This window comes from Stenella coeruleoalba (assembly GCF_951394435.1).
Source record: "Stenella coeruleoalba genome assembly, chromosome: 1".
NCBI lineage: Eukaryota > Metazoa > Chordata > Mammalia > Artiodactyla > Delphinidae > Stenella > Stenella coeruleoalba.
In genome coordinates this window covers 161,275,363-161,289,399 of record NC_137169.1, presented here as the reverse complement: position 1 = coordinate 161,289,399, position 14,037 = coordinate 161,275,363, and the positions used below count along the sequence as shown (strand labels likewise).

Below are 14,037 nucleotides of genomic sequence, written 5' to 3'. Positions count from 1 at the left end.
CTGCCCTCCCACCTTGGCGCCTCCTGTATTCTCAATCCTCCAAATTCTCCCAAAGCTCCAAGCACCCAGCACTTTGCTCCTTCTGGACCCTCCTACTGGGATGGTGCTCACTGGCCCTTCACATTCCTCCCTCCCGGTCACTGTTTCTCTGTAGACAGAGGCAGCCACAAGGGGGAACACCCCTTCCGCTTAATTTCATGTCAGCTCCTCTGGCCCCACGCGTTGTGACGTCTGTAGGTTTCTGTGCCAGGGCTCCCTCACCCAACCCCAAGGGCCCTGCCAGCACCCGTCAGCCTAAGCCTGGAGGCCTGGTGTTCACCCCTCCTCCCTTCTCCCATCTCTATAATGGAGAGAGAAGAGGAAAGGGGGCCACAACCCAAGAGACTGGAGGGGAGCACAGCCCACCTGCCAAACTCCAGAAATGGCTTTCTTCCATCCCCCAACCCCACCCCCATCCCTACCAGGGCCTCACCTGTGTAGGTACCGTTTCCCAAAGCCGTGCTGGTGTTGGGGTACCAGGGGCCCTGAGGCCCCAGCTTTCTGCAGGCTGTGCCAGGCCCCCGGGATCACAGTCCCTGGGCAGCGCTGGGCTTGCCAAGGAAAGCCGGGGTCTGCGAGCAGGTGTGCCGGAGCTCCCAGGCTCTGCAGCCGCCATCTCCAGTCTGAGGCCCAGCCTGGGGATTAGGGGCGGATTGCGCTGGGAGATTTCTCCCTCCCTGGGGCTCACGGCTGCTCCTTCCCATCTGGGAGGAGACAGGGAGGATCACCAAGCGGGTGCCCTCCTCCACCCTGCCCATCCCCAAGTCCAGCTGTTGCCACTATGAGTCCAGTGTTCATGAGGACATCCAGGTGTGACAGATAGCAACTCCTGCCTGGGGGCAGGTTGGGGAAGCACATGGTAACACGTGCACCTGCATCTTTCACCCAACCGGATGGATGCTCCGCCCCTCCCCTCCTCTCCCCTCTCCTCCTCTCCCCTCCCCTCATGCACGCACAAATGCCTCTCACCGTCAGAAGCCCCTCTCACAAACAGGCACAGTCCCATCAACTCCCTTCTTCAGCCTCAGAACAGAAGTGGACCTCCTAGCCAGGCTTCCAGGATGGAGGCAAGCTCTTCAAAGCCAAAAAGGCTGGAGCCTGGAGGGAACTCTCTGGCAGATGCTAACACAGCCAGCTCAGCCTGCAGTCTTCTGCCTCTTTCCCCGCTGCCCTGCCCACAGGCTGAAGGCACCATCACTCCCAAGGCTTCCTCCCTACTCCAATAACTGCCTGGAGGAAGCAGGCAGTAGCCAGCCTCACCAGGGGATTTCCTCTTCTCTGAGATCCTAGAAATCGACTTTCTGCTCTGGACACCGCTGCCAGCTACTTCCCCGCTAGCTTCTACTTCCCATTCGTCACACCCCCCCCCCTCCACCCCACCCCAGCAAAAACACCCAAGATAAAACATGGATGGCAAACTCACAGCCGTCTCTTCCTCCTTGGACTTCATCTTGACAGTCCCAGCAAGAAATCCCGTGAGCGGCCAGCAGAGGGGGCGAGAGACCCACAGTTGCGGAGAGCAAGCTGTAAGGAGGGTGCCGGGGTGGCCAGCAGAGTTCAGGGATCTGCTGGGCCTCTCTAAGGGCAGCTTCCCACAGCAGAATCACCAAAGACGACGCAGATTCTGCACCCACTTGAGCCTGGTGAGAGACTCGGGGCTTAAATATTAAGGATCGGCATGGATCACGCTGACGGGGCGGCCCAAATTCAAGAAGGTGCACGGAGATAAGGGCCCAGTGCTATCTCTAGGGCCCAATGCCAGGGCCCTCAGCCAGAACACCAAGAGCAGAAGTCCCCACACCCTAGGCTCATGGAAACCTTACAAACATTTGTGGTGGCAATGACTTGGGGTCTGTGAGGACAGGGGCCTAGCAAGGGCACAACACTGAGGTCCCAAGTTGTGGGGCCGGCTCGAGCATAAGCAGTCAGGGCCATGCGGGGTCAGGGACGCTTCCAGCAGCTTCCCACACCTGTAGATGACCTCCCGCCTACGGCACTTGAGTTTTTTCTTCATGCTTTGGGCATGTGCACTGTTCCTCTTGCATAAACAAGTCTTAAGTCTTAATGATCCCAGGAAGGCAGGGATCAGATCTTAACTATATCCTGGCCCTTCGCTGTGTCTAGCGTAAGACTGACCCTTCCTGGTATTGACGTCTGTAGATGACTGCCTGATCTATCCCACGGAGCTGAGATGGAAGGCAGTCCAGCTACTGCAGTCTGTCCTGGGTAGCCACGGAGGCAGCCTGGTCTTCTCACACTCAAGACATCCTTCCTCTGCCCCCCACCGCCTTCTAGGCTCCGCCAAGCTAACATATGTAACCTTTTCTTACAAGCAAAACGGGGGGCGGGGAGGAGAAAAAGGAGAAGGCAGTAGCAGCAGAAGCCCAGAGGCAAGGAGGCGGCTGAGTAAGCCGAGCCCTGGGGCTCTCATGACACCTCACAAGGTCTCACTCCCCAGCTGCCCAGGATCATGAAGGCTCAGAAGCACCACGAAGAGGTTCCTTCGAGGCCTCACTGCACCACCAAGATGACCCTGAGGTGGCATCTGGCGTCTCCCTAATGGGAGGGTTCAGCTCACCTCCAGGGACAACTCACCCATCAGCACAATAACCGAAGAGCAGGAAAAAGTGGGGTGGCGCTCAGGGTGAACCATTAGTCTGCTGAGAGAAAAGGGACGAACAGGAACCGGGGTGATGTCTGCCAGGCAAACCAGCAGCAGAGAGGTCCCTTTGCCTCCAGAGTATGTTCTCATCTTAACATGTCTGAAACGTTCCCAAATCTGCCAGGGATGCAGAGTTTCCTGCCCTGGGGGTGGGAAGCAGGAGCCCGAGGTGCCATGACGTGGTGGAAAAGATGATGACCAGGGTGTGGGTCTCAGCTCCATACCTGCTATGGGAGCTTGGTCGAGCGAGCACAGGCTCTGTGACTCAGTGTCTACCACTGCACTGGGAGGAGTGCGTGAAGGGGGGGGGGGGGCTTGGAAAGCCCCGGCAGGAGAGGAGTGTGTTGCAGGAAGACACCTCGCTCCCTGGGGGCAGGTTACACCTTTCGGCACACGGCAGAGGGCTCGGGTCAGAAGGCCTGCTGTGACTCCCCATCCCGCCACTCGCTAGCAATGCAGCCTCCACAGGCCCTGTACACGCCTCTTCACAACTGCAAGAGGAGGCGGCAGCACCCACAAAGCAGCAGTCTGGAGAAAAAGGCCTCAGGGATGAGACCGGTGGCATCCGGAGCTGGAGGAGAGGGTGGGTGAGCTGAGCCCTGGAGATTCTCTGCAGCTCAGCTGCAAAATCATACATATGATCCTTATCTCCCAGGGCTGCAGGGAGGGGAGGATCAAACGGGAACATGAGTAAAAATGCCTGACACATCACAGGTTTTATTGAAATAAATGACTAAAGACCTAGCAATCCCACTCCTGGGCATATACCCTGAGAAAACCATAATTCAAAAAGACACACGCATCCCTATGTTCATTGCAGTTCTATTTACAATAGCCAGGACATGGAAGCAACCTAAGTGTCCATCGACAGATGAATGGATAAAGAAGATGTGGTACATATATACAGTGGAATATTACTCAGCCACAAAAAGAAACGAAATTGAGTTATTTGTAGTGAGGTGGATGGACCTAGAGTCTGTCATAAAGAGTGAAGTAAGACAGAAAGAGAAAAACAAATACCGTATGCTAACACATATATATGGAATCTAAAAAAAAAAAAAAAGGTTCTGAAGAACCTAGGGGCAGGACAGGAATAAAGACGCAGACATAGAGAATGGACTTGAGGACACGGGGAGGGGGAAGGGTAAGCTGGGACGAGGTGAGAGAGTGGCATGTCCATATATACACTACCAAATGTAAAATAGATAGCTAGTGGGAAGCAGCCGCATAGCACAGGGAGATCAGCTCGGTGCTTTCTGACAACCTAGAGGGATGGGATAGGGAGGGTGGGAGGGAGATGCAAGAGGGAGGAGATATGGGGACATATGTATATGTATGGCTGATTCACTTGGTTATAAAGCAGAAACTAACACACCATTGTAGAGCATTTATACTCCAATAAAGATGTTAAAAAGAGAAAGAAATGACTAGTCCTGAGGCTCCTTCACATGCGTATGTACACACACACACACACACACACACACACACACACACACACACCCACAGTTATTCTAGGAGGTGCCTGGAAGACTCCGCCTGGGACAGAAAAAGCCAAAAAGTAGCTACATACGGAGCAAAGTTGAGAGTGGCAGTGGACACAGGAAGAGCTGCAGCTGCACTAAAGCGACAGGCTATGGAAAGACATTAGCCACCGAGCAACTGGCCTTGTGCAAAGAGAAGTGCTGCTGGGTAACCGCCACCAAGTGTGCTTCCTGGCAAGTCCTGGCTGCCCTGCCACCTCCTCTTTGGCCTGGCAGAGACAGGCTCCATCTGAGCAGGGGGACAGGGCAGTTGCTGGCCCTTCGCAGGCTCAGGCAGCTGAGCCAAGGCAGGCGTCTCCAGCCACACTCTTTCCGCTCTCACAAGTTACCCTGAGTCCAGGGCGACAGACGGGCTCCCGTCATCCTGGAAGGGGACCCTGGAAGGAAGCCTGGACCCTGAAGGAAGCCCAGGTCCTGTATGCCAGGCTCTCCTCTGCATGCCCAGCAGGTTTCAGCCCTCTGTTTCCCCGGGTTCCCCTTAATTTAGTTTTTTCTTCCTCTTCCCCTCGTTTTCATGCAGTGCCCCTTCTTTCTTTAATACTCTTAAATATTAAGTTTTTTCTTGTCTCTTCCTTTGCCATTGTTATTACTCTTCAGGTCCCCACACCCACCCCCCACAACACACATTCTTTAAAAAAATCTTCTTATTTTTCTTTCTCCTGCGGGGCGGGGTGGGGGGAAGCACACACACACACACACACACACACACACACACACACACACAGAAGGGTGGGAAACCTGAGAAGTCATAGGCTTCAGGAGCAAAGACTAATGCTGAAGAGCAGCTAAATTTAGTAGCTTCAAATACAAGGTGATGTCTTCAAAACATTTCAGGCTCCAAATGTGCTGTGAAAATCTCCCGGTTAGGATTCCTCCATGAAAGGCTGGCAGCTGCCCCAACGCTCACCTCTTGGAAATGGGGGTTTGGGAACTGGTCAGTACTCAGAGGTCCCTCCCCTAACACTCACTCTTAGAGCCAGCCAGTTGGTGCATTTTCTTAGAAACTCATGTCACCAAAGAGCCCGGCTTCCCTCTGGGGACACACAGGAGGAAGGGCCACCTTCTTCAGGGTGAACTAGAGCAACTAAGGTGGGCGCATTTCCTAGGAGCATGTGGAGAGGCTCGGCCACATGAGCTGGAAAAGCAGACAGGAAAGGCCAGAGTAGAGAGCGCTGCGGGGCGTGCACACACCACACCACCTTGCAGCTGCTTCCAGGGAGGGAGGAGGCCATCTCTTTCGCCCATGGGTCCTCGCCCTGTCTAATGCCATGGACACTCCTGTTACAGAGTTCATGGTCATGAGCCAGACGCCGGGCAGTGGAGAGGACCACACCCAGGTCCCTTTTAGGAAAATCAAATCTGGTGCCAGCTGGGTAGGAAAGAGGGACAATTTCCATGCCTTCTATAGCCACTCTATTTCCCTGGGGGAGGCGACACTGGGAACAGGCCTGGGAGAAAGTGACCCAGAGAGGAAGGAGTGTCTCCTTTTTGGGCAGTTTTTAGGAAGCAAAGCGCCCTCCGCCCCACCCTATTTGGCAAGAATAATTTAGAATGACTCCCTTCTAAAAGCAGAGGACTGAAACATAGAACTCTTGGGGCGTCCTGCTGACTCAGGGCTCAGAGGTCATCATGAGCTGACGTGATTCAATGAGAAATATATGTGAAAGCAAAGCGGTCTGCAAACTGCAGCATGCTGGCCAGTGGGCTCAAAGGGACACGTCAAAGGCCATGGTTGGCATGGCCTGGGGGTGTCCACAATGCCCTGAACCCTTGAGGAGCCAGTAGACAGGCATGGCACCCAGATAATATTTGGGTCTGAAGCAGCCTTCTCAGGCAGCAAAGAAACCTTATATAATGAAGTTAATATTACAGAGCACTTTTCTTTCCAGGGCAGGGTTCGCCTTTCCGGCCACCCAAAGGAGGCCTCCCGGTCACAGTATCACTTAGGATCTGATTTAGCTTCTGCGGATCATGCTGAATTATTCACTAGCTATGGATACTGGCCCAGCTCTGGGGTCCCGGTGGTGGGGTACCTGAAGTGAGCACACTCCCCAAATCCAGACTTGGAGGAAGGTCAAAGGGACAAAAGAATCAGGGGCACCAGACTCAGGATGCGGAGGATGTGGGCGCAGGAGCTGGGGCGGCGGGATGGCTGGAGGCAAAGAACAGTCAGACAAGCTGCCTGCAACACCCCAGCGCCTGCCACTGGAGAGAGAAGGGAGGTCAGAGAAGGCTTCTGTTCCCAGGAACTTTGCTCACTGCCTCCAGCCCTCACTGCAGTTCAGGGGAGCCCTCGGTTCCCTGGGAGCCTAGAAGGAATGCAATGGGGTGTGTGCACTCATCACTGCTCCTGTTTCAGAGTCCTCTGCCCTGTGGTGCATAGAGAAAGCCCAAACTGTGCCTGTGAAAAGAAAGAAGAAGCAGAGCAGGGATCAGGTAAGTGATACTGTATTTCCATTGCCTCATCTGGCACCAGAAGAGACCAGGGTCACGTTTCACATCTCAGGGATGTGGTGAATCCAGGGAGGAATGTGCCCGGTGGCTGGGGAGACCTGTGCTAGCTGCCAGGACCCATGCCCACATCACCAGCGCTGGCTCCTTGTCATCTGGAACGGATGACAGACAGCTCGTCTTGCTGCTTTTATCAGCTCTGTTTTCACCCAAACCTTGAGCACACCTTCCACCGGGGCGTGTCTGAGGGGGCTGAGGCTCCTGGCGGGAAGGCTGGGGGCCTGACTGGCGTCTCCCACCCGTGTCTGGGCTGGTAGCATCTCACACACACCCCCCACCCCCGGGGTTGTGCTTAGAGTCAGGTGGGTAGAGAAGGCATGACATCAGGTCTTGATAGGTAACTTGGACGGTATCTAACTTCACCCCCTGTACCTAGGGGAATTTTGTACTCCCAGAAGCCAGAGCTAATCCGGAGAGCACTGGGTACTTTCTATCTAGAAAGAAAGTCATGGATGTCAGTAGGGAAAAGACGAATAAAGGCTAGTTCCAGAGGCCAGCTGCCTGCTGGGGCAACTGAGTCCAAAACCCTGCTCTAAAGTCAAGAGGCTTCTGCTGTTCATGATCTCTGGTGTCAGAGCTTTAGGTAAGGGGCAGAGTCATTTCTTCGGCCCCTCTCCTGATTGGACAGGACCCCTAAAAAGCAACGGGGCTTCACCTGAACATGAGGAACTCAAATCGGACTAAAGGAAGAACTTAACTCACCAGGTACCTCAGATATACTGGGCAACAGGGGCTTTTAATCACTGAGACAGGGAGCAGCAGCTCATGGCGAAGCACAGAGCTGCCCTGCCTTGGCCTGGTGGGCGGCTGGCAGCGTGGGCACTGCCTTAGGAGGCCCTCCTGAGGCCGCTGGGCTGGCTGCCCCTCTGCCTAAGGAGGCTTTCCACACAGAGGAAGAGAGAAGGGAAGAGGGGATGAGAGAGGGTGGAAGAGGGGTACAGAGAAGGCAGCTGTCCTCCCCAGCCACTGGGTGTGAGTCCAGGCTGGCACGGACCGGCGCATGTACACGAGCGACTGAACGGAAAGAGTGTAACGCAGCTCTAAAGGTGGATGCGTTTGTGTGGACAGGCCAATGGGCCAGCCGGACAGGGCCCCGTCGGCCTCCCACGGAACCTGGGCAACAAGCTCAGACACATCAGGAGGCCTCACAGATGGACGGTCCAGCCTCCCCCAGCCGCCGAGGGAACCTGTTTGGAAACCTCTCTCAGCAGAGCTGGCCCCACCCACCTCTGAACCGGCAGGCTTCCAGACATTAAAAAAACCAGGCTCCTCGACACCTGCCAAGACCTGTCTTCTTGGCAAGAGCCTAGGGCTAAGGGCAGCCCCTCACCTGCCATTCCTCAGAGTAAACAGGGGTGCTTATTTATGCCCCTTATTTATTAGGGCAGAGGAGAAATCTTGTTGTTGGAGAAATCCGGTGGGGGAGTGTACAGGACAGGCTGTCCAGAGTCTGCTCTGGTTTACGTGATGAGCGGAACGTCCCTGGTCTCCCCGTCTGGGGCCTGGAGATAACACCTCCATGAGGCCACGGGGAAGCGACCATCGTGGCATCATCTCCACACTCTCCCCCTCACCCCTCAGCACCTGGTCCTCTCTCCGGCCCTGCCTACCCTCGAAGCCAGGGGGCAGCAGGCTGGCCTGTCGGTAAAGTCCTCCTGCCACTGAGCATTCCGTGCTGGTCTCCTAAGGCTCTGGACATCCTCTGTGAGCTTCAGGGTCCCAACACCCCAACCCACGCTGCTCCTCATCCCCTGGGGACCAGCCACACTGCACAGACGGGGAAGGATGACCAGGGCGAGGTCAGGGGCCGGGCAGGTAGAGCTGGCTGTGAACTCAGCACTCCTGCACTCTTCCTCTCCCAAGACCCTCCAGCTGGAACACCTTGCACAAGCCTTCTGAACGCGGCGACAGCTGGAGAGAGCTTTTGAACAAGGCCGAGAGCGCATCAATGACCAAGCCAAATGTGGGAGAAAGGGAAAACAAGCCTCTGACCCCTGCAAGGGCTAATCCACTCTCTGAAAGTCTGGGAGCAGGTTATCAAGGCAGGACAGAAGAGTTGCTAGATTTTCCTGAGTGTACACTACGTCTTCTAGGAACTGCTGCTCAGTAAAAGAGAGACCGGGAAGGGGGGTGAGACTCATCTGCTGAGGAACCAGGAGGTCCAATTCCTCTGCCACTGTACATATAACCAGTGGTCCCTGCTGAAAACTCCAGGGCCCAGATTTCCAGAGCTTAAGGCCACACACAGATGGGGAACCCAGATGTCACCTGCATTCTCTATTTACCTGCCGATGCCCCAGGGCACCAATAATGATGACTTAATTTTTCCACTTTATAGACATAAGACAGAGAGTGGTTACCTTGCTCAGTGTCACACAAATAATAGAAAGCAGAATGGCGAGGTTGAGATGACAATGTTTTTGTTCTGAAAGGGGAATCATTTAAGACACAACCTTGAAGACAACCAAGTAGATCTGGAGGGAACGAATGACAGGCGAACAACATCACTAAGACTGAGCTGCTTCCTGGGACTGTGAACGCTTCTCTGTGCCTCTGCCGCACCCCTGCTCTCCGTGGGGCTCCAGGCCCCCTACTTTCTTAGGGAGGGGCCGGGGTGAGCCTCACAGGACAGCTAAGGAACTTTAGCTGCCTCCCGGGTGTTTCAGTAATTCAACCCCTGATAGGGCCGGCTCTGGTCTGAAAGTCAGCTGCTAAGCTCTAAACAATGGCAAGGGGTGTGGGTAGTGGGGGAGGCTTATGAATTAAAAATAGATGTTAGTAATCACCAGGGAGCTTGCAGAGAGCATGTGGGGCTATGTTTACTAGAGAGAGAAGAATCCCTTCTATTCATGCCCAGAGACCAGGGTGGAACCACCACCAGCTTATCACACCAGCCAACGGCCTCTGGGTTTGGGGGAGTCAGCTGACCATGCAGGTTTACTGATGGCTGGAAGACCCCCTTCCTCAGGACATGGAGGCACCCCCTCTTCTCAGCATCCCCCAGGGCCACGGCCATCCCTGGGGGGACAGCGCCAGATCAGAAAGGATGTATAACTGAAGGGGAAATTGCAACCAAGAGATAAAGCCACCGTCCTTGGGCTGAGGCAACCCGCTCATGATGGAAATTGCACAAAATGGTCCCTGGCGGTTTTAGTGACTTCAGATCTCAGTCTGGTCTTGTGGACATGCTAGAAACATGGGGTCTCGTCTCCTCTCTGCCATGAACTGGCTGGGTGCCCTTAGGCAAGCAGCTTCCTGATTCCTATAGGCCTCAGTCTGCTCATGTGTAACATGGAGATAACAGTACCTGCTCTGACAACTTCACAGGGATGTTATGAGGAGTAACCAGGGAGTATATGTATGACAAAGCTTCGGAAAGATGAAATTTCTCAATAAGGATATAAAACAGTCATAGGAATAACCATTTTCCCCATTCCCAGCCTGAACCCAGGGACCCTTCCCCCAGTGTGCTCACCCAAGTCTCCTGGCCTGTCTTCCACCAGCAACAAGAACAGAACCCTGCCACTGTCACCTCCTGGATACCGTGGGGGCGGCGTAAAGACCAAACGGGAGCCTGCAGAGAAGCTCCCCAGCTGATGGGCTCCCCACCCCCTCCCCCCTGCATTCCCAGTCAGCAAACATCAACAACCCCTCACCAGCCTCCGAAAGTGCCCACCCCGCACCCGCTCGCACAGCCTCAGGACTACAAGGTTCCCGTTCTCCCTCCTCGCTAAACAGCTCTAGGACCAGAGACCCTGGCTTGACAGGACTGTACAAATTTGACTTTAAAAATGTATCCGCTGACTCAGCAGTGAGAGGTGGGCGTGGCAGCTGCTGCAAACAAAATACTTGCTCACTGAGAATCCCCTGCAGTCCAGTGGTTAGGGCTCGGCACCTTTCACTGCCGTGGCCCGGATTCAATCCCTGGTCGAGGAACTAACACCCCACAAGCCAGGCTATGCGGCCAAAAAAAAAAAAAACTTGCTCATTAAGGGCTGAACAACTGGCTCACCCTGTGGGTCCCTCTGGGTCTCCCTTCCCTCCACAAGGCCACGTTTCCCTTTTAGCCGACACATCCAGATCTCACTCTTGGCACAGACTTCTCTGTAGTTAAAACTAAGCTTGCAGATGGTCCAGTGCCATCGTTTTAAATACTCTCTACATGCTGACAACCCCCAAGTGTCTGCCTCCAGCCTGGGTTTCTTCCCAAGACTCCAGACTCCAACATCTGACTGCTTATTTGGCCTCCCCGTGTGGATGTTCAACAACCAACTCAAACGTAACGTGTCCAAAGACTAGCTCTTATTGCTGCCCCACAGCCCCTCCAGATATCTGGTCCATGTGCTGTCTTCCCCAACTCAGTTAACGGCAATTCCTTCTTTCCAGCTGACAGGCCAAAAACCTGTGAGCCATCGCTGCCCGCTCCCCTTCTGTTGTGCCCCACATCCATCAGGAACCTTTGTAGCTTGATCTCTGAAGCAAATCCAGAATCCAGCCACTTCCCCCACTCTCACCCTGCAGCAAACCACTGCCACCTCACCCCTGGAGGCTTCCAGCAGCTTCTAGCCAGACTCCCTGCTCACGCTGTGGCTCATAGCCTTGTCTCCAAACAGCAGCCCGAGCGGTCTTCTTCAAGGGTGTCACTCATCTGTACAAAACCTAATGACTTCTCATCTCACTAGAGAAAAAAGTCAAAAGCCCTTTTCCTGGCCTACTAGTGATCTGTAGCCCTCCCTGCGCATCTTTTAAAAACTAACAAAAACCAGACTGCCTCAACGAATATTGGCCTCCTTTCTCCTCCCCGGAAGAGCTGACCCTCCACTTCCGCCATCTCCTCAATCTACTAAAACTAGTTACTTGCCACAGTTATCAATGACCCCCACTGCTTGATACTATCTACGTACATTTCCCAATCCAGATCTGACCTGTCACTCCTGCTACATTTCACTCTGTTGAATACTTACTTCCTCCCTCTTTAAACTCCTTTCTCCTTATACTTCGGCATCATTTCTCTCCAGGTTCACTCCTGCAGACCTGGCTACTCTGTCCCTTATACGTCGTCTCTGTCCTTGGTCTCAGCCCCCTCGACACATGTCCTTCGACCGTCTCATCGCACCCAGGATTTCAAGCTCAGTACTGGCTCCCAGGGTGCTCGCCCCAGCCCAGACCTCTCCCCCAAGGCACTGCCAGGTGGTGCTCTTTAGATGGACAGCTCCCAAAGGCACCTACAACTCAACGTGTCCAAAAGTGAATGCATCACTTGGCTCCCAAAACATGCTCCTTCTGTGTTTCCTCAACTAAAGAATGCCCCATTCCTAAAGCTGCTAAGCCAGGAAACTAGAGTCCTCCTCTACTCTTCCTTCGTCTTCCATGTCCACTTTCTCGCCTATACTATCGATGAGAACTGCCAAAGGTCTTCTGAATTTATCTCTGACTTTCCATCCTCACTGCTGAAGCCTAGACTCCGGCAATAGCTCCAATAACGGTTTATTTGACTCCATTCCTGTCCCCCTTCCTAACCTACTGTGTACACTAAGACCCAAAGGGACCTCCTCCTGCCATTTTCCTGCCTAACACCCTTTGATAACTTCACACTACCCCAGACTCAACATGGCAAGGCCTTTTGTGACCTAACCTCTACCTACCTGCCAGCCCCCAAAAGTGCTGAACGCTCCAACGACAATGAACCCCGGGTAGTCCCTGGCATCAGCTCGCTTGCCTTTGTACACACTACACCGTTCCTCCCCCCACCCTTCCTCCCAATTCTCTGGCTAAATTATACTCCTTCTTCAAGATTCAGCTCGATAGCTTCCTCTAGAAGGTCTTTTCCAACAAGCTCCCGTATCCTCAACACAGCCTCATCACCCTATCTTGTCCATTCACCAGTCTGTCTCCCCTCTATTCAGTGAGAACAGTACCTCCGGCTTATTCGTTCTTATAGCACATAACAAGTAGGCAAGAAATATCAATACTTATTATATGAATAAAAGAATGAATATAGAGATTCAGAAAGTACCAAACTAGACTTTCTTCTTACCAAACAGCCCTTCATGGATTCCTCCTCTAACTTCTTTGGTTGGTAACAATATTAAAAACCATACTGCGCCAGGCTCCATTCCAAGTATTTGACATATATGAACCCATTTAATCCTAGAGCAATTCTACTATTATTATCCCCATCTCCAACTGGGAAAACTGAAGTACAAAAAAATTAAGTGACTCAGGCAGTAAGTGGCAGAGCCAGGGTTGATGCTAGACTGTGCTCTCAACCACTGCATGTATTACCTCTTGAGAGCATGTTTAAGGAAAACAAACCAAAATTACTATCAGCCTGAGCAAAAGATAATTTTCAAAAACAAATCCCCAAACAAACAAAAATCAGCCTTTTGGGGATCATCTCTTGCTTTTGGCTTGTCCTATCTCTGGCTCCTTCAATGAGACACACAGCTCTGCAGATGGCAGTGTGTCCACACCCACCAGGCCAGGCCCCAGCTCAGGTCCTCAAGACCAGAGGCCCCTGCGCAGGTGGCTCCTGCCTCTGAGTAGCCCCGACCCGGAAGGCCCTCCTCTTGCCCCGCCTCACCTTGTCGCTGAGACCCTCGGCCTCCTCGGCCAAGAGGTTGCCACCATCAGCCAGCAGCAGGGACGTGTCAGTGGTGGAAGAAGACCGGGGGCGGCACTGGTGCTGGTGCAGGATGGCGGCCAGGCTGCTGTCCTGGGGGGCCTTGCGCAGCAGGTGGGGGCTGCCACGCTGAGGCTCCAGGGAGCTGCTCTTGGTGCGCCGGCTACTGCCCCCGCTGCCGCCACCCCCACTGCTGCTGTGCAGGCTAGCACCCCGCTTGATGGAGGGCCGGGAGCGGATCTGCTGCAGCACGCGGTTGAAGGCAGTGGGCCTGGCGGGCAGGTCGTGCAGGGACATGGCATAGGAGACGCGGTGCATCTCCGGGGAGCGCTCCTTCTCGTCCGGGGAGTCATGGTCGGACATGCCCTGCTGATGCTGCTGCTGGGAATCCTGAGACGTCGGGTGTTCCCTCTCCCGTGACCGGCGGCGGCCGTGGAACAGGTGCTTGAAGCCGTGGCCAAACATGGAGCCCTCTGAGAGCTGCTGGATTTTCTTAAGGAGGAAAGATGAAGAATCTGGTGAGTGGAAAGCTCTCGAACGCCTAGTCGGTTGCGGGCAGAGGTGAGGGGTCCCTTCCTGGGATATGAGTGTAGCTCCTACAGCCATGTGAATCTGGAAGATCCCCATGAATGTCCTGTCATGCCTTAAAGGTCACCTTGCAG

The 14,037-nt window shown here is 54.1% G+C and overlaps 1 protein-coding gene across 4 annotated transcripts in view; it reads right to left on the bottom strand.

The window, feature by feature from the left end:
- Window positions 1-14,037, bottom strand: part of TMCC2 (transmembrane and coiled-coil domain family 2) — a 36,913-nt gene that overhangs the window by 10,639 nt on the left and 12,237 nt on the right. For 2 of the 4 annotated variants that reach the window (XM_079938200.1, XM_079938201.1), the window contains one exon: window positions 13,337-13,867. In XM_079938200.1, the coding sequence (XP_079794326.1) occupies window positions 13,337-13,867 (531 nt within the window). Of the gene's footprint in view, window positions 1-472; window positions 745-1,462; window positions 1,902-13,336; window positions 13,868-14,037 lie in introns of those variants that run through there. The other 2 variants (XM_079938202.1, XM_079938203.1) reach the window with 2 other exon arrangements.